General features: G+C 34.8%; 1 protein-coding gene across 4 annotated transcripts in view; it reads right to left on the reverse strand.

Annotated features, from left to right (window-relative positions):
* Positions 1 to 22,154, reverse strand: part of LOC149786526 (uncharacterized) — a 222,868-nt gene that overhangs the window by 124,039 nt on the left and 76,675 nt on the right. For all 4 annotated transcript variants that reach the window (XM_089977028.1, XM_089977029.1, XM_089977030.1 and 1 more), the window contains one exon: positions 625 to 761. In XM_089977028.1, coding sequence (XP_089833154.1) covers positions 625 to 761 — 137 coding nt within the window. The remainder of the gene's footprint in view (positions 1 to 624; positions 762 to 22,154) is intronic.

Below are 22,154 nucleotides of genomic sequence, written 5' to 3' on the forward strand. Positions count from 1 at the left end.
AGACAGATAAACTGTATTCTGTTAGACCGGCAATTTTCTGGTGGAAAAGCAAATCTGGACATGGCACAAATGTATTTCATAGTCCTACTTTTACATATGATGTGGATGAGAGAACAGGTGTGTGTGTGTGTGTGTGTGTGTGTGTGTGTGTGTGTGTTTGGATTTGTAATGTAGCTTTAACAAATTTTCAGTCATATCGCTACGATGTCTGCAGTGTGACAGTTTATAGTGATTTATAGTGAAGTCTAGCACTGGGGCATCATCCTGCAGACATGTAGCATGACGTCCCAACCTGTCACATTATACTGACACCAGGCCAACCAGTCCTAATACTAAAATCTTAATGCTGAGTGTCAAGCGATGCAGCTGTTAGTACCATTTTTATAAGTCGTTGGTCTGACTCAGCTGGGGGTTCTAACCCATGACCTCCCACATCAGAGGCAGATGCTCTGACCACAATGCAAACAGAGAGACAAACATACAAACTTTTTCTGGATGTGCCCTCTCCCAACTAAAAAGGTATCAACAGGCAAATGACTATAAATTAGAGACAGACTGCCTTAGAAATAGGTCATTTACTTAAAGAGTGAATAGGCAGGCAGACAGACAGACAGATCAACTAACCTTTGTGGATGAGCCCTCTCCCAGCTTGGGAAGGTGTTGGTGGAGAAGCGACTGTGAATAACTGACAGATGAGTTTCGTAAGCAGCGTCTTTGAGGTCTTTGAAGTAATCCCATAACTGATTGGTGTTTAGCTGGCCCTACAAGAAAAAGACACCATTACTTACATAAACTCATGTAAAGTTCAACTAAAACCTACAGACCTAAATCTGTCATTGCTCGATGTGCTTGCACATCTGAGTCTATACAGTCAATAAAGCAAACAACATAGAACCTGATATACTCACATAATAAACCACGGCAGATCAGGGCTTAATTTCTTTGCAGTTAGACTCAACTTATATATGAGCATACATGTATATGGTAATTAATGCCACCAACAGATTTCACATCTTATTACTTGTGATTAGCAGAAAATAATATTTCATAATTTGATTTCTGCCCAACTATAACTTTCAATAAAATCTGCTCTGATGTAAAATACATGTAATACTACAAGAAAAGATATAAAACAAGTTATAAACATAAACCCATAGCATAGGAATTTGATTCCTTGTGTTTAAAAGCATTTTATTAAACATAAGCAACCAGGAAGTTTGTCATGTTATAACCAGAAGCTAACATCTGACACATTTAACATGAATTATTACACAACTACTGTGTTATTTACCCTTATATACCTATATCATAATTTTATATATGTTACATGTAATAACACAAAGAACATCATAACATCATGCAAAGGAGAGGCACAATGACTGAGGCATTCCAAATGTATTTCAAAGTTATTTCATTACATTGTTTGGCAGTCTTGTAAAAAAAATGTTGTCATGCAATAAACTGAATCTTACATGCATTTGTATTAGATGAAATTTAATAAGCTTACTGAATAATTTCTATTGAAAGAAATTATTTGACAAGTTTCATACATTTCATTTCATCTTAGCACTCATGTAAGATCTTCTATTTATCAAACTCATGGAATAATTTGAATATTTTTCTTGCTGTGGTTCAGAAGATATAAGAAAAAAATGTCATATGATATGTGCATCTTATTACAAGCATGATCCAGTGTTATATTCTTTCGTCTGAAGGGGCATGTTACTTACTATTTATCTAGAAAATTAATTGCAAGAGGAGTTATATCCCTTTCTCAATACACTGCAGATATATCCCACTAATATTATAATAATAATAATAATAATAATAATAATAATAATAATAATAATAATAATTATTATTATTATTATTATTATTATTTATCTATTTATTTATAAAATTTATTTATTAGGATAATTCACTTAATAAAGGACTATTCTCCATTGAGAGACTCATCGGACAAAAGTGTAACTATGAACATCATGCAAAAGAAAACAGTAATTACTATTTAGCATTATCTATACTATATCCAAGTTCTATTATAATCTGTAACAACAAGTACATGTACATGCTTTTGAAACATATTAAACAATGTAGTATTTTATCCAGATTTAACATGCAGTGTTAGCTTGTTCCATAGAACTGTAACTAAGTGATGGAAACTTGTCTTACAATGCGCTGATCTTGGTTTTGGTGGAGGAAGGTTTCAAAGTAGCCAATACTTTAAGATAAATGAGTTCAAGAAAGACATGTCAAAAGTACAGCTGTTACAATGACGATTGGTTAGACAAGAACACCATCAGTACCTTTACTGGAAAGATACGTCAAAAGTATGGTTGTTACATTGACAGCTCCTGATACAAGAATACTAACAATAGCTTTACTGGAAAGACATGTTGAAAGTATTGGCGTAACAATGACAACTGCTTAGACAAGAGCACTATCAATAGCTTTACTATTCTTTAACATTTGAACCTCAGTATTTATAGATTATGTTTAGGACTGGATATTGTGAATGAAACCGGTGTACCATGGGGCAAGTAGAGAGATAAATGAACTTCAGGCAAGATGACAATATTCAAAAGTAAAATGCAATAATTTATTTATAAATCCCAGTTTCATCAATGAAAGGAAAACAATAATGTTCCAGAAGAGGAATCTAACAGTGTGACAGGACATGCTATAAAAGCAGGATAGACCTAACGTAGTGTCAACATACACAGCAACAAACTTACTGGGTATTTTATTTGCTTTACATCTTGACATATGTTCAGTTAGAGGCAGAATGGCTTTCATTTCAAGCTGCAAGATGGCTGTAATGGTGGCTATATCAGATGTCAGATCAGAATCATGTTTTAAATTCTTTTAGAGAAAACCCCATGTTGATATGATGATCTGTGTATGAGGAGTTGTAATAAGATTTTCAAGATGGACAATATGGCAACCATACTGGATGTCAGATCAGCACTATTTTCATTTACAACCAACTAGACATCAAAAGAAGTCTTTTAATGAAAACTCCATGTTAATATGACCTTCCATTCAAGAGAAATAACAACAACAGGACTGGATGTCTGAGTAGCACCGATTTCATACAGAACTAATTAGATCATAGAATGACAGTGTATGTAAGCATATGCACGTACAAACATAAAAGTACATGAATATTAATTAATTATGTCACTAGATATATCAACTTATGTTGGAGTGACTCCGCTAAGTATCGCAAACATTCATATTTTGGTGATTGAAGGATCAGAAGGATTCGGACTGATGTAAAAAAGAATAAATAACTTAAACATGATAGCGGACAAATATGTCATCATAAACAAGGTAAAAAGCATTAAAAATGGCTAGTCTCTGATACCTGCGTAGATGACCCGACATAAGAATTCATTTAATAGGTTCAAGTCAGATGTAAATAACTCCTCATATTTCCATTACAATTGCCTTTTCTTTAGTATATAATTACCAATCAATCTTCTTTTTGATATTTTCCTTTTTAACTCACATGACTACAACTACAACTGTGACATATATTTCTCCTACTCAACCATTTCTATTTCCATTTTTTTCCCCAACTATTTTACCTGTATGCTACCTTTAATATATACAAATGTACACACATACACACATTGTTAGTTATAGACATGCATACAGTTACAGATACAATGAATACCTACAGACATTGCACATGTCCTTGCATGGTATCTTTTATATTTACATCGTTGTTTCATGTTTCACATAGAGTACAATTTTAAATGAATTTTTTCAGACCCATCCGTAACCTCTCTATAGCAGGATTTGTCTTTGCTGGTGGTTATGTTGTCTTGAAAACGTGTGTGTGTGTGTGTGTGTGTGCGCGCGCGTGTGACTTGGACTTTTAACATAGCTTTAAAAAAAATTCAGTCATATGGCTACGATGTCTGCAGAGTGGTAGTTTACAGTGATGTCTAGCACTGGGGCATCATGCTGCAGACATGTAGCATGATATCCCACCCAGTAACATTATCCTGACACCAAGCCAACCAGTCATAACACTAGCCTCTTAATGTTGAGCACCAAGCGAGGCAGCTGTTAGTACCATTTTTGTAAGTCTTTGGTATGACTCAGCCAGGGATCGAACCCATGACCTCCCGCATCTGAGGCAGACGTTCTAATCACTAGGCCACCAGAGCAGTCTTGAAAATACGATTTACAACATTACTTTTTATTCTTTATACATAAAACTGCTGAAATGAGCAGTTTGCTTCAGTCTTGTAATACAAAGCTTTAACTTAATACATCAAAACACAAAAAATAATGTCCTGTAGGCAGGTCCATAATCTACTTCCAAAGCAACTTTTGTCAGTACTGTGCCTAAATTTAGTGTGTAATACTGAACCAATATATATGAAGTAACACGTTTGAATTTTAGACTTAATCAATGAACTGGTTTGAAGTGAACTTTTAATCTGCATTACTAACAGGGACACTTTTTTCCACTGGCATTCTTCAATTGAAAAGTTTCTGAACTAGTCCTCCCATTAATGCATTCAATGCCAGCTTTCATCTCAGGTATTGAATTAGTTTAACAGCCTGGCAACCATTCATTTCCATCAGTCAATATTTGCTGTTTTCTTTTCTATACTGTATATACTCATTTATAAGTCAAGTCCAACAGCATGCTGCACAGACCCAGATCTGCTGTCATATAATGCACTGATAGATCTGTGTTGATGTTGTTTTAGTTGTTATTTTGGAGTACTCAGTAGAACAAATACAGAACCTGACCTGCCAGCAATGGAAGATCAGGGTATATGTTGTCTGTAGTCGTACTGGACTTGTGAGTACATACAGTAACTTGTTTGGGCTAAAAAATTCTCAAACAGTACATGTGCTTTGCAATTAGAGTCACAAACTTTACTGAAGCTATACAAACGTTAGTCTGAATGATACATTTGTTATATTCACTGAATGAATTCTGTATACTCAAATACTGGTTAATATTGTCTAATGATATATTTGTTGTATTCACTGACCCAGTTCTATCCTTGAGTACTGGTTAACATTGTCTAATGATACATTTGTTACATTCAGTTCTGAATACTCAAATACTGGTTTACATTGTCTAATGATAATTTTTTGTATTCACTGACCCAGTTCTGTCCTTGAGTAATGGTTTACATTGTCTAATGATACATTTGTTATATTCACTGAATTCTGTATACTCAAATACTGGTTAACATTGTCTAATGATACATTTGTTACATTCGGTTCTGAATACTCAAATACTGGTTTACATTGTCTAATGATAAATGTTTTGCATTCACTGACCCAGTTCTGCCCTTGAGTAATGGTTAATATTGTCTAATGATATATTTGTTGTATTCACTGACCCAGTTCTATCCTTGAGTACTGGTTAACATTGTCTAATGATACATTTGTTATATTCACTGAATTCTGTATACTCAAATACTGGTTTACACTGTCTAATGATAATTTTTTTGTATTTTTGTATTCACTGACCTAGTTCTGTCCTTTAATACTGGTTTACATTAATGATACATTTTTGTATTCACTGACCCAGTTCTGCCCATGAGTAATGGTTAACATTGTCCAATGATATGACAATTCTTACATATCTTAATTAGTAATCAATATTATATTTAACATTAAAGATATGTTTTAATTTATTGTATTACATATAATTGTAGCTAAATTCATCTATTTTCTTTAATACAAAAAATGAACATGCTTAGAAACATGCACAGTTCCAGGTGTCATATCTATTGGATACTTGTATGATAAAAATTGAATTTAGGCTGAAAAAAAATTAATCTCAGATCTTAATGCTATGGTCTAATGACCATCATTAATTATCAATGTGTACTGCACTGTGCTGTATGTAAGTATTAATAAATGTCACCTCAGATTTTCAGCCACTATTACGTAATATTTAAATTTAATGAATATAATCCTATAAAAAATAAATAGAAGACATACATACATACATACATACATACATACATACATACATACATACATACATATATATTTGGTTATTTTGTTACAAAGGCAAAAATATTATATGCATTAAAATTCAAGATAGACACTGAATTTTTATAGATATGAAAATTAATTTCTAATCTTTAAGTTCCATGCTGTGAATTCAAATTCATGCCGAGTAAAATATACTGGGAAAAATTACAGGGTATAAAGATAGGTTCCCCCCTCCCCAGTTGTTCACATCATGGTACAGATCTCTTCAAACGTAGCTTTTACTGACAATGGATAGGTCCATAAAAGAGGAAAGTAGTAGAGCTGGTTATGACGAAAAAACTTTATTTTAGTGCAGTATTTATAATATACGATGAGATGTACCACCATATACTGCATTTATATTAGGGACCTATAATTTAATGTTCTAATGCAAGGGCCAGACACATTTTCATTAAATTCACATCCATCAATAGTTGGAAAATAATGTCTTGATTTGATTTATAGCAAACACAGCATTATATCCATTGTAGTACATGTACTCAAGAAAAACAAATTATCTTCAGGTAAAAGAAAAGAAAATACATGAACTCCAAAGAAAATTGCAGCCTCGAACCCCTTGAATGGTCAGTTCTTTCCAGAAATGATTTTGCTAAATGTATGTTAATTGTTATATAAAAAAATGATGTAAAGTGGGATGATTCAGCTTACACCAGAAACTGTGCTGATATTTATTAGCTTGTTGATGAATAGAGGAAATGTTGACACTGAAGACTAAAAGTTGCTAGACAAAGGCAGGGAAACTTTGAGTTGGATGCAAACATTCAGTCAAGATGACTATATTTAAAGTCCAAGCAGCAGCATTTTCATCTAGGACCAAATGAATGTGTACATAATTTCATGCTAATCTTTCAAGTAGTGGTGGGGATGTTGCAATAACAAATACTGAAGGGCTCTGGGAAAGTGCAAAGCAAATTCTAGTACCATATACACTTGCTTGTAAGTCAAGTCACACTGCAAACAACAAAGATCCAGATCTGCTGTAGAATTATGCACCTGCAAATCAGGGTCTACGTTTTCTGTTCTACTGATTACTAACAAACTGCACAGACCCAGATATGCTGGCACATTATGCAACAGCAGATCTTGCTCTGTGCAGTTTGCAGTTGGACTCATCTTGTAAGTGAATACATATGGCATATGAAAAAACATTCTGCGATTGAAGCTGATACTATAAAAGAGAATCCAAAATATCAACATCCTCAATACAAACAGAAGCAGACCTAATGCATTATGCACCACAGCATGGTGGCTATTAGCATCAGCAGCATTACTATCACTGGTAATGACAGCAAACTGTTGATTAACTCATGCCCTAATAAATGTCACACCATGCATGATAAATCATACTGAATGCAAATCACACATTTATTTCACTAGAAAATTTGAATGCCCTGCTTCCATTCCTTGTACTATTTGTAACTTTGTCTAAACATATATTTTCATCTGGCTGGCAAATTTTAAGCTACCTTCACAATGGTTAAAATCAAAATGACTCTGAAAAAAATTCACATCAAGCCATATTCAGCCATTCAAAATGCAAGGACAGAATGATAGCTAAAGAATATTTTGCCAAAATATTACAAAACAAAATCATTTCTTTTCGTTCTTTAATTGCACTGAGCCAGAAAACTGTGATTCTAAAGTACTGATTGTGAATGAGATTTAATTATCACACCTTTGTAACTTGTGATCTTTACTAGGCCTTTGTTATTTGCCAATTATGACTAAGTGTGATTATCATGCATTAGTAAGTAATGGCTATATCATCTCCACAAAATTACAAACCAGTGGGATTAAAATGACACCATCAGGAACACAAATCAATCACAGTATTTGATTCCATTCCAGCTCCTGGGGGCCATCAAAACAATTAACTTTAGCATACAATATATGCAATGACATAAATACAAGTAATATGATACCAATACATTCATACATAAAACAATAACATAAGGTCACTGCAACATTTCTACTACAAAAATCAAAGGAGACATAAATGGCTCCAGTCTTATTTTGATTTAATTACCAGAGACAGGTCTGACACCATATTCAGAAAACTGATTTGGAGCTGTGCCAAACAATTCCAGCCTTGCAAGACATGTAACAAATTAGGACAGAACCTTGACCTGGTGCCAAATACAACATATTCACAGTTATTATCAGGTTTTAATCAACATCTCAAAACCAGTTTTAGGTTGTGCACATTTCAACCTTACTGTAACAATCGAATGTAACATGCATTATTACTAGCTGTGCACATATGAACCTTATATGTGCTTTATTTCAATCTGTACAAATGTATGAAAACAGCGGAGTAGTTAGACACAAGTGAATAGTGCATGCCATCATGAACAAGTGTTAGTTACACATTTGAGTCGTCATTCAATCACCAAATCGGACAGAAAATGAGTTTTCAACTGTGCTGAATCAAAATATTTATTCTGTTACTTGCAATATTAATGGCAAACATATAAGGGGGTACTCTATAGATATTATGAACTACTGAGAGAGTAACAAAGGCAAGGTGAAGTTTGCATTGGCAACATGCTCAACGGAGAGAAATCCAGCATACCGCTATGTTACTTCCATCTAATGTGGCTGAAATTTCATTGGATATTGTACATATGAAAATTGTATATGGCTTAAGCATACAGCTAACCAAAATGATTGATCCCGTGTGCTAAAAATGTCAGACCGAATTAGTCTAAAATAAATCTTCAGCCGTTATTAAAATAGGAGAAAAAAAATTGCCATACTGGACAGCACCAGTTTCTGAAAGTGACACGAATGAATTACCAAATATATATAATGTAAAAAAAAAATTGAAAAAATGATTGGCTGTTTTTATTACATTTTACCTCTGTAGTTCAGGAAGTGAAAACAATCAAGTAGAGCAAGCAGATTTTGTACAGATGCACATCTGAAGCAAGGCCAAGATGTATACTCTATAACCCAATATAAAATGCCAAAATAATGGGAATTAAAAGTCGTTTTAACAACACCCAATATATACAAGGTCATTTTTAAATAGCCAGTATAACCAGTAAGGAAAACCTAGGAAATTCTTTTTCTTTAAAAATTTAACCCTATGCAAAAATATGAAACTGTACAGCACCACCATATGTAGCAAAACTATCTCCTTTCCATACATTATTTAAGCAAACATACTGCACCAGATAAAACCATTTTGACTGAGAGGTGCGCTAGAGAGTAACCTTTTGTGATAGTGGCACTTTCCTCACCAAAGGCAATCCATGGAACAAGGTATCTTTGTGGAAAACGGTTTTAGTGCCAGTAATGACATTTATTAGGACGACCTTTTTAGTGGTAACTTATAAACAGAGAAAAGCAAATTAAATAAACATGCAAATATTAGAGCTAGTAGTCAAGGACCCAACTCTAGCTGTAAAACCAAAGATTGGAAATTGGCAATCAGTGGTCATAACTCTTCTAAATCAAGAAATGGAATTCTAGAATAGAAATCAAATTCATTAAATGTTGTTGTTGTTGCTGTTGTTGTGGGGTTTAATGCCATTTTTTAGCACAAGATAGGCTAGACATGACGGCCAGTATTAATGGTGGAGGAAAAACCCAGAACCCTCCTCCGGAAAGAACCACTGACCCACGAGAAGCTACTGGCAAGCTTTCTCACATACCCAGACTGGCCGAATCCAAGACTCAAACCCACACAGAGGTGACATGGCAGTGATCCGTAACGGAGAGTGCTTTAGACCACTTGGCCACTCGGGGCCCCTTCATTAAATGTCTCATCGATATAAAGGTGCACAAAACTCTGAGTCAAACACAGTATTCCTTAGTAAAGTTATGCTGTGGAAAGCAAAGCTGGGCGAATAGGCAATTAAGGTCATAACTGTTCAAAATGTTAATGGGGAGGGAACTCCTGAACTTACACTCATTCAAGGTCTCATCCACATGAATATAATGCTGCTTGCCTAATTTGATTCAAATGCAACAAATATACTAAAGTTACTGCAGAAAACAAAGTCAGAAAGACCAGGGCACATACCTCCTGTAAAACTACAAAAATCAAAACTCACTCCAGGTTTCATCAGCCTGAAGGCACATTGTAAATTTAGATGACATCTCCAACATTTTGATGATCTTGTGGAAACCAAATTAAGGAGGAAAAAATGTTGGCCATAACTCTTCTAAATGTTACCAGCCCCTACACAACACACATGTAATTCCATGAAACAATACCTGTACCTAATTGCATCAGTATCCGCTGAGCTATGCCAATTACAAACTATGTCCCTTGTAATGATAACAATTTAACTGTCAAGGGCCTTAACTCTATTCAAATGGGGTTTAGACCAAAAACCCAAATGACACATCTAGTCTTGAGACAAAGCACACACCAAATTCCATCAAATTATGTTCAATGGTTCCTGAGCTATACTGATTACAAGGATCAGCTAGATCTAAGTGAGATGTAATACTGTAGCAGCCATATTGGATATAAGTTCATCATTTTTTATCTAAGTCGAAATGGATATCGTAATTAGTTTTCTGATTAAAAAAACTCATGTCAATGTGACTTTCCGTTTAAGACGAGTAGTCATAACAAGATTTTTGACATCGTTGCCTTGGTGCCTATATCGGATGTCAGAGCAGCATTATTTTCAATCATGACCAACATAACATGTTGCCTTGGTGACTATACGGATGTCAGAGCAGCATTATTTTCAATCATGACCAACATAACATCATGAGAAGTCTCCTAGTGAAAACCCAATACAACTTTCTATTTAAGAGTATTGATAAGATTTTCACTGGTGTCATATTGGATGTCACACCAGAACAAGACCAACCACACACCGTATCTTACAGTGAAAACCCTATGATGATATAGCTTTCCATTTAGGATGAGTAATAACAAGATTTTCAAGATGGCTGCTGTGGTTGCCATAGCGTTAGATTATAAGAAGAAAAGTTCATGTAAGAATAATGATTTGATTTCAATGAGGTTTCAGTTTACCAAGGTTTCAGTACTGAAGTATATGTGCAAACCATCCCAATCTGAGACCAATATTTATTAAAGAAAGAATAAGCATGTTATACATCCTGTAGATTTTAATTTTTAATCAACAGATATTTACAGACTGTAAGTATTCTACATCTTGCAATCAGTTTCGAACAGAAACTGTGCATGTGGAGAGTAATTCCACAAACTTCACTTATTTTTTTATTTGTACAGTACATATCCAACATACTGTACATAGTATTATTATATTTCTTCAGGTAAAATCATCTTTTGTTAGTTGCATGCTTTACCTTTTGATCCAAAATCAAGATTCATTCTTATGTGCACAAAATTTGGCCATGATACTGAACACAAAACTCAAGTTATAATAATAATAATAATAATAATAATAATATTTACTTTATGTATGAGGATAACAGTATAATAATCGCCCTTGAGGCCTTAAGGATAAACAACTATTGTAAATACAGTAGAGAAAAATTACATTTTATATAAAAGCAGAAAGTGTCTATGAAATGCAATTAAAGAATAAACTGGAGTGCATTTATTTGATAAACATGTTATAAGTGTGCATCAGTATTCAACTTGATATAAATTTTCACCAGCTTTTTGTTCAGAGTTATAAAGTTAGAATCAGACTTATGCAAAGTAGTATCATCAGCATATATATATATATATATATATATGTTTTTTAATGTTGAACATACAGATGCAAGTCATTTATAAAAACACAAATAATACAGGCTCTAAAATAGATCTGTGGAACTCCTCTGATGATGAACACGATCCCTCAATTAACGTTATCAATTACAACTTGCTGGTTTCTGTTAGATAGGTACAATCTGAGCTATGAGAGAAATAAAATGAGAACATTTATACTTTTAAAGTTTCCATGAAAGTCTATTATGATCAACTAAATCAAAGGCCTTCTTAAAGTCAAGGTATATGGTTCCAGCCAATTCTTCATTGCAAGCAACCATTCATCAATGAGTTTTGTTAGTGCAGACTGACAAGTGGTTTCTTCTAAATCCAGATTGGGATGGGTGAACTGAATGGTACATAGGCAAGTAACCATTGAGGTGTTTGGAAATGGTTTGGATAAAGTGGCAGATATATTGGTCTATGATTATAAACAGGCAATATAACCTTAGCAGCCTTCAGCTGAGATGAGACCATTGCCATAACAACTAACAATGCTTAAATTAATTATATTGCTAAGAGACTGGCACTGACAATAAATTATGTAGGTCTGGACTACAGAAAACCTTTGATTAGGCCATTATTAATATTGATTTGTGATTGACAGTTAATTATGCAGGCCTGGGTTACAGATTACATTTGATCAGCAATTTTTATTATTTCTTTTTGTAATCATGCTTGAACAGCCTGTATGAGAATTTACATATAATAAGAATCACTCTCTCTCTCTCCCACCTGTCCTTCCCTCCATCTCTCTCTCTCTCTCTCTCCTCTCTCTCGCCTAATTACATTTATTTTTACTTCAAATACTAGATGAAATCTGGCAACAGCAACAGTAAGTATTACATCAATAAAATTAGTCTGACCCCAAGCAACTATATCTTAATATCAGTAATGCAAAACCTGATGTATTGCACATGTGACCTTGTCAGCTTGGTGGGAGGCTAATGATACAACAAATAAGCCTACAGAATAGAAGACAATTTGGTGAAGCTTCCTTCAAGAACCTTAGTGTGCATAGAGTGTTTTAGTTAGAAACCACAAGATGCAAGAGAGGTTTCAGCGAGACACCAGCCCTGGCAACTCAGAATACCTGAGCAAGTCTGCTAATTGAGAATTGAGAATCTGTCCCAATGACCAGGCCTATAAGACATTTTAGTATGTTGGATAGGACTGCCCTATAGCCCTTGACAGTAAAAATGAGCATTCTTTCTCTTCAAACAGGTAGAGAAGATAATCAACCACTGCATTCCAAGAAGGACACCTAGGACTGACATGTTTGCTACTTCATTAATCCCCAATGATTCTCCACTCAACATTATTGATCAAAGATGCAGAATCCTCTTTGGCTGAACAATGCTCTTGGCAAACTTGTTCAAAAATCAGTCCTAGCAGAGAGATCATTTGAGATATGCCAAGCAAAAAGGTGGACAATTTATAGCTGTTTTGCATAAGAGAACATATTTTGCCATGACAGGAGGTCTCTCCTCTAGGGTAATGTCCTGGGATGGACAACCAACAAGATGAGAAGATTGCTGAATCATGGTTACAGATCGGCCATCAAAATGAAATAAGCAGAGGAGTTTCTTACTTGTGAAGCACCAGAGTGATGATCCTGAAGGATGGGAAGGCATAAGAAAAGAGACAATCCCACTTCAGGCTGAAAGCATCCACTGCCCAAGTCCTCTGGATAGGGATTGTGGAAACAAAAATAAAAAATGGTAAGACTGTTCTTTAGCCTTCAGAAATTCCACCAATGGTGTCCCCAGAAGTTGGATCAGGAAATCAGATACTGATTGGTGTAGAGACCATTCCATGAGACTATCTTCTCTTCCTTGACAGACTGTAATCCAAAAATATTCTTTTTTACCAGGGAAGTGGTTAGCTTGGCAAGTAAATTCTTTTAAGGCACACAGTAAAGAAAGTTTCAAAACTCCATGCAGACGGAACCTGTGTGCCTCTTTTGTCTCTGAGGTATTGCTAGCAATAACAAGTCATCAGAGGAGACCATCATGCAACAAACTCATATTATTGACACACCGATGAAGGGCTAAGAACATTGCCCTCATTTCCAAATTGTTGGTGTTGGGACAGATTCTTCATGGAACAAGAACCCCCGAAGAATCCATTCTTTCAGCTCCAGACAAGCACCACACACTGAATATGACACAAATGTGAACAGATAAGAGTGGGTTTTGGGAATCTGGATGGGGACTTCAGTCAGAAACTGGCCCCAATTGGTCCACCAAATTAGCTGATGGCAAAAATCCACACCAAGAGAAATCAGAGAACTCAGTCACATGCATTTTCTAGTTTGCTAAAAGGTGAAACTGGAGTTGGTGCAAATAGCAGGTTTCAAAGCACAGAAGGGTAATGACCAGCTGACAGGTCATCATTGCTCTAAGTGCTTTCAGCAGGGAAAGGGCATTGACAATTCTGTCCTAAGGGAGGTAATTCATCCTCACATCGATTCAATCCTGAGGTGGAGTAAGCTACAAAATCTCTAGGGTGAGTAGAAGACCCAGCATGGTCACTATATACCAACAGCCAGACAGATTTACTCTGAGAGACTCTAATTATTTATTGTGGATCAACCAATCATATAAATGGAGGTTTGTATATCTAGTGACCTTAAATAAGCTTACAACCTCTCTACTGTACCCTTCTGAAGAAGGGAGTGCAACACTTCCTTTAATCACATCAGATATAACTGGTTGAAGAACATTGGGAACCTAACTAGAGAACAGTAATCCCAAAACCAAAGCTAGTATTCACCTTTATGATAGAAAGGACTCGTCACTGATCGTTATGTCAGATCATACCTTTAAAATGAGATTTAGCCTAGCACCTATGGAAACCAACAAATCAGGAACATTCTGCTGAAGAAGGAAAAAGTCCCTAGAGCTGTGGTGAACAGCTTTTAGGGCTAGGGGAAGGGCCTGCAAACTTCTTCTCTGGGCTTTTGTGGCAAGCCATTTTAAGGTCTGACTGCTGAACGTGAGTTCTGAAATGATGTTGTTGCTTTGACTTGGGCTGTGCAGCTTCAAAGAATTTTGGTGATGGACCCAGTCTGAATAAACCTGCTGAAAAGAGTCAGCATGATAATGGGAAAGACTTGTGTATGACCTGCCATTCAAAGATAAAAACAGCACAAATCACATCAAATGAAAAAGTGAAATAATGATGATTCACTATTGTAATAAACAATAAAAGAATAAAAAAGAATCAACAACTCTAACATTCAAATATTCTTACAGCAATAAAACAACCAAATAATACTGAAGAAAAATTAATTCAATGCATGTTTTGATAACTAGCAATGACTACATCAGCAAAGATTACATTGCTAATAAAATGGATCATAATAAGAAATACCATCTGCTACTTATTACGAAACTGAAATGGTGTTTGTAACTAAATAAAAAAACATAAAAGGGAAAAACTGCTGTGAGATCAGCTTTTTGGAAATAAAAAGAGCTAAAGTCACATTAAAAGAAAATGTGAAATAATGATGATTGATAACTAATAATAAAACAATGAACACAATAAGTCTGCAAATCAAATTCAGCAAAGATAAGGATGTTTACTAAATACCTACAGTAATAATTATGCTAACACCCATATGGGGGAAGAACTTAATGCAAGGTTACACCAAACATAACCAGAAAATAAATGTGAATAGTGCTCAAGAGAGCTCAATTCATACCAAATCATTCTTAATCAGGGGTAAATCAACACAATAAAAATGAAGCACATAAAGAGAAAACTCAAATCATGACATAAAACACAAAATGAAGGCAATAGCTGTGACCGGAAAAAGAAGGCAGGACATCATCCATTGGCAAAGTATCTGCAGGGTGGACTAAGAATGGTCTCATGTTCTTGTCATACAGTCAGGGTACCAGGTACATAGCAGCAAGTTTTTGTATTATTGTTACTAAAATTGAGTTATCCTGACATAAAACACAATAACTGTTTTTGATTAAGTACTTCTTGTCAGGACCCAAAGTTTATGTATTACTATGGCAACACATTAAATTTTGTGTGGCAGTAAAGTTTTCCTAGTTAACCTATATAAACCACTATTGATACTTTCTATGACAACTGTTCTTGGCATAATAATTAATTTGGATGAAAACTGTTAGCCCCTCTCAGCCCCTACTTAGAGTCATCTTTACAGTTGTTTAACTACCTATCTACAGATATCAGGAATTTCATTATTTGATTGGAATTCTTGCACATTAACTAACACCTTCAAAAATGCAGTCTAAAAGAATTTTTTAAAAGGTTGGATTAATACAAAACCTTGACTAAAACAACAAAAATCAATAACACTTTGGCTGCAGGCCAAAGTTTCTTGTAAAGTGACTGATTTCCAAAGGTGAATATGCATCAATTAGAAAAGCGATTTTATAGGGTTACACATCTGGGTCTCATGCATATGTAGAACAGATTAGGTCACCAAAATAAAGTGTGATGTGTAAACAGTACCATATATACTTTCTTGCAAGTCCATGTGCAAAGTGCACATAATCTGACCTGCTGTTGCATTCTGTGCTGGTATATCTGGGTCTACGCAGTTTGTTAGGAGTAGCAAATGGAAGATCAGTCTACCGTATATTCTTGCTAATAAGACCCATCCAACTGCAAACTGCACAGACCCAGATCTGCTGTCACATAATGCAGATCTATATCTGTGCAGTTTGTGAGGTGTAGAACAACATATACTCTAATCTGCTGGTGCATGCTGTCAGCTCAGGATCTTTGTAGTTTGTAGTTTGATTTGACTTATTAGCAAGTACATACAGTATGTTGTTTGGATTGGACTTGAAAGAAAAGCTTTTATTGTAAATGGTATTGCAAACAATTTTAATCTTATAGAAACTAGGTCAAATAAATATAGCAATTCTATACATGTATTTTCTGTTGTTCAAGCAGCAAATGTTAAATTGTTAACATTAAAATTAAATAAATCTACTTTTTTTTAATCTTCACATAAAAGCTTCTAGTGAACAATTTCTTTTTTTAATCCACCCCAATGTACCTTTATTGTACAAGTATTTCAAAACAGATATAATTAATATTTAATAGTATCACAGTCAATATAAATTAAAAAATATAGGTTTAATTGCATTCATGTAACAGAATTTTTCTTAGCAGCAATTATTTCCCCATAGTCTTATATACAGGTACATGAAGTACTTAGGAAATACTCAGTTTTATTTAACATCATGGCCTTCATATCATTAAGAACTCAAAATGGCAAGCTAGTTCAAACTTTAAATTCTACAAAATTTAAAATTAAAAACATTGAAGATCTAAGTTACAAATCTAACAGTATACACAGTCAGTCAAATGAGATTCACAACACAAATGTTGATAGGGCCAATACTAATTGCATACACTGATATTTCTTTTTAAAGTGAAAATCATTCACCACAGTAGTAACTCTAATGGATATTACTCTAGCGTGATGGTTGTAATTTGATACAATGATCAACATGTTCAGGTGTGTGTATTATTTTAAAGTACAGCTCTTAGTGCAGACTGACTTTTCCATGCTTCAGTGTTACTGAGTACTCTCTGCCCTTTCAAGGTGAATCTTCCATAACATAAAATCTCCATCCTTGTAAATTTTTATTAACTGTTGGGGAAGGCTTATTTTAAGTTGCGAGAACTTGTAACATAACATCTGCTTAAACATCTGGCAATAAAATACGGTTAAACAAAATACAATCTTTTTTGATCTACCCATTCAATACTGAGGTTTATTTATTTATTTGTAAAACTTTTTTTACATACCCAGGTCATCAGAAAATAAGACATAGCAGTCGTGGTGGTGGAAGCAGCAATTAAGGTTTTGGTTTAACGTTTTTTAGCAATGTTTTGATCTTGGGGTTTGATGTGAAGGCAGGGGCCTTCATCTTGCTTTATTCTGACCAATTTCAATTCCTCATTTAAATATGGTCCAATATAAAAAGGGACCACTCCTAAATGGTTAAAAAGTCCACCTCAGATGCAGGAGGTCATGGGTTCAAACCCAAACAGAGTATTACCAAAGACTTATAAAATGGTACTAGCAGCTGCCTCACTTGGTGCTCAGCATTAAGAGGTTAGTGTTAGGACTGGTCGGTCTGGTGTCAGGATAATGTGACTGGGTGGGATTTGATGTTACATGTCTGCAGCATGGAGCCCCAGTGCTAGACATCACTACAAACTGCCACATTGTAGATATCTAGGCATATGACTCGAAAATTGTTAAAGCTACGTTAAAAATCCAATTCACACAAACACACACACACACTAATTAATATACAAAGGAAATTTACCCTTGAACAAGGACATAAGAGAAAGAAGTGGCCATTGAGGGCTCTAGATCATTCAACTGGCTGACATCTGTTTCATTGCCAAATGCAAGTGTCTTTAGGCATGACATCTTGCTTTGCAGGATGTTTTCTGTCAAAATGTCTTCCATTGCTGCTAATTGCATATCGTAGCATATGCAAGCAATTGTTTAATCTTCATCCATATTTGAAGGCACCTCAGCATCTTTTATCCAATATTGAAAGGCCCCAATGCATGGATGCTTTATGTCCAATATTGAAAGGCCCCAATGCAAGGATGCTTTATGTCCAATATTGAAAGGCCCCAATGCATGGATGCTCTATGTCCAATATTGAAAGGCCCCAATGCATGGATACTCTATGTCCAATATTGAAAGGCCCCAATGCATGGATGCTTTATGTCAGAATTTGTCAAATTATGTTCAACAGTTTTTAGAGATGAAGCTTCATGAGGGTACAGTATCATTTCTGTACCAACAAAAATGGTGTTCAAGCTTGGGCACTTCTGTCAAATATGATCTAAGATGGTACTTTTTACAAGTAGTTATTGGAGATTTTGTTTGTTTTTGCAACAAAGTTATTTTTTACTAACAGTGGCAACATTTATTGGTGAACTGGCATTGTTTTAACAAATTTGAAAATCACTTATGTCAAGGAGTGTTCTGTAAAGTTTTGGTCAGGTTCTGCAATGTAGTGTTTCCAATGAAGCAATTTAAATATTTTTCTGCTTTTATTTACAACTGATTAATGTTTGCCACCATCTGCTATTCAGACCACTTTTGCTACTTATACAGATGAATTGACTGAAACAATGAGGATGAATTAAGCTATTTCTTTTTTTATTCATCATTTCTCAGTCAATACTACAGTTAATCCTATCATGGAAACAGTCATAGAGGTCCGACCAAATTTTGATTTCTGTTATTTTTGTGGAGAAATTCCAGTGAACCAAATGAACAACTTTTATGCAAATAATTATGCTGACATACATCTGAGGCATATTTTTGTCTTACAGAAATAGCCAAGGTGGTCCAAATGTATCTATATGAAATAAAAAACACTCTATCCCTTCTCAAAATTTCCTCAATGATAAAACAATATTCCTTCAGATGAATTCAAGACACCATAATCTAACTTTACTCCCTGATGTCCACTGAGTGCTCAGTGAAAGATTAATTGTTGACAAATGAGTAATAAGAAAGATGGCCAAAATTCTTAGTTAAAGTTAGAAAAAATAGGAGTTCAGTGAAACTGGAACTAGGGTCTGAACATCACAGTTTCTTTTAGGCTTAATCGATTCATTACCAACTCAATGCATTACCAAAATTGTCCTAGATAACAAGATCAACATGATAGCAAAATGTTTGTTCAAACTGACTAAAGATTGTTCAAATTGACTGAAGAGATTGCTCTGATCCAAAAATGTGGATTTAAATTTTCAAAAGAGCCCAAAGTAATCCTGCATTGCAGACAACAGTATCCCCCTCTCAGTCATGTGACACACCTGCAACAGCAATAAGTGTACATCCATGGCCCGCAGTTCAAACAAGTCTGTTACCTTCACCAACAACTGCATTTCCCAGTGCTCAGACAAATGTGTCAGAATCAACAACAGTAGTTCACACAGCTGAAACACCAATTTCAGCACCCCTTCCTCCAAGATATGTGTCTGAAATACAATCCAGAGTCCAACACACGACATCACAAGCCAGAAAAGATAGGACTCTAATAATTGGCTCCTCAATTTTGAAAAGTATAATACCAAGGAGACTTTTTAAAACAGATGTACAGACTTTAAGAGGTGCAAAAATCAACAACATCACTGACAGAATAATGAACAGTGACCTAACCAAATACAAACAAATTATTATTTTAGTAGGTGGAAATGATGCCTGTGAGGGAAGGTCACTAAATCAACTCAAAACAGATTTTGAAAGTTTATTGTATGCTGCTAGATATTGCAGCCCAAATACATGTAAATTAATGATATCGGGACTACCTCCTCGTGTGGACACCAAGGCCAAAGAAATAAATGATCTGATAATTGACTTATGTGAAGATTTCAACCTACAGTACATTCCACAATACAAATCTTTCTTCATTCAGAATCAGGATGTCAACCTTAGTCTCTACCACAGAGACAAAATTCATCTAAGCAGAAAAGGAACCTCTCAGCTACTGAGAAATATTAACATGTATGCCCCTATTTTCAAGCACTTTAATGAAGAGTGTTGTCTTAACTGTGGAGAAACTGGGCACTTGACACAGGTATGCCATCATGGCAAACAGATCGAGTGTTTTAGGTGCCATAAATATGGACACAAACAAAGACTTTGTCCATCAATGTATACATATTAGGAAGCTGGCAAAGAGGAGAATGCCAACGCTTCATTTACAAAAAAACTAAATGTACCCAGTGGGACTCTTGACTCTAACTATTCAATGGACACTATTGTAGATGCAAATGTAAATGGATTTTCAGGGTTTGTATGTGACTTTGAAGATGCTAATATATATGAACATTTAAATATAGAAATAGGATGTCAGAATGATAAAAGCAGTATGGAGACAATCTCAGTGAGTACCCCATTGCATGATGACATACATGTAATTGATATGAAACTAAATATAAAAGGTTTTAACATAGGTCACTTAAATGTACAAGGTATAGTGGGAAAGATAGACCAGATTAAGATAATGTTGTCTTCCATGGAAAATAATATACATGTTTTAGGACTCACTGAAACCAAATTAAATGCTAACCACAATGATGATCTATTTCACTGTCAAGGCTACAATAAACCATTTCGTAGGGACAGAGAGACAGCAGGGGGGGGTCTTGTTGTATACATTAGGGAAGATGTAAATGTAAAAAGGCGACTTGACTTGGAGTCACATGAAATTGAGAGTATCTGGGTGGAAATTTTTCAAAATAATGCAAAATCTTTCCTAGCTGGTTTCATTTATAGACCACCTTCCTCCAAAGCATTTTGGAATAATAACTTTTTGAAACAAATAGAAAGTGTTCTAGCACAGGAGAAAGAAACATATATACTCGGAGATATAAATAAGGACCTTCTCAATACTCAAATAAGGAACAACTGGATGGAATTTATTGAATCATTAGGCCTAGACCAGCTGGTAAATGAGCCTACAAGGGTAACAGAAAAATCAAGCACTCTTATTGATCACATTTATACTAATCTACCAGACAATGTGGCTTGTGTTAATGTACCAAATGTTGGTCTTAGTGACCACTATCCTACTTTTTTGACAAGAAAGGTTAAATGCAAGAAAAATAAGAAAAATACACATAAAACGATCACTTACAGATCGTTCAAAACTTTTAATGAAGAACAATTTCTCAATGACCTATATAAAGTTCCATGGAGTATGATCCAAAATTTGGATGACATAGATGAAGCCATGAGGGTGTGGACTGGCTTATTTATGGATGTAGTATCTAAGCATGCACCACTGAAAGTACATCGAGTAAAGACTGATTTTCAACCTAATTGGCTTACTACTGAAATCCTAGATGCTATGAAAACACGAGACAAATTCAAGGCTATGGAAAACCATGCACAATATAAAGTATGGAGAAATAAAATAACAAGTATGATCAAAAAAGCTAAAAAAACTTATTATCAATCATTACTTGAAAACAAAAAGAGCAACACAAACTCCATTTGGAAAGTCTTCAATGAACTCACTGGAGGAACGCACAAAAAACAGACAAATAAAATTCACTCACTTCTGGTAAATGACACCATAGTCACTGATGAAACTGACATTGCAAATGTTTTCAATGATTTTTTCATCAACATTACCACAAAGTTAAAAGAGCCAGTGATAGAAAACAACTTTAATGAACTGAAAAAGTTCTGCAGCAGTAAAATCTCAAAGGAGGTATGTTTCTCTATCCCACCAGTGTCAAAAAACTTTGTTAAAAAATGTCTCAGTGAACTTGATACCAAGAAAGCTACAGGACTTGATCAGATTGGTCCACAACTCATTAAATCTTCTGCCTTTGCTATTGTAGATAGCATAACATTCATAATTAA

The sequence above is a fragment of the Sinohyriopsis cumingii genome, chromosome 12 (assembly GCF_028554795.1).
Source record: "Sinohyriopsis cumingii isolate HCF-2022 chromosome 12, ASM2855479v2, whole genome shotgun sequence".
NCBI classification, from domain to species: Eukaryota; Metazoa; Mollusca; class Bivalvia; order Unionida; family Unionidae; genus Sinohyriopsis; species Sinohyriopsis cumingii.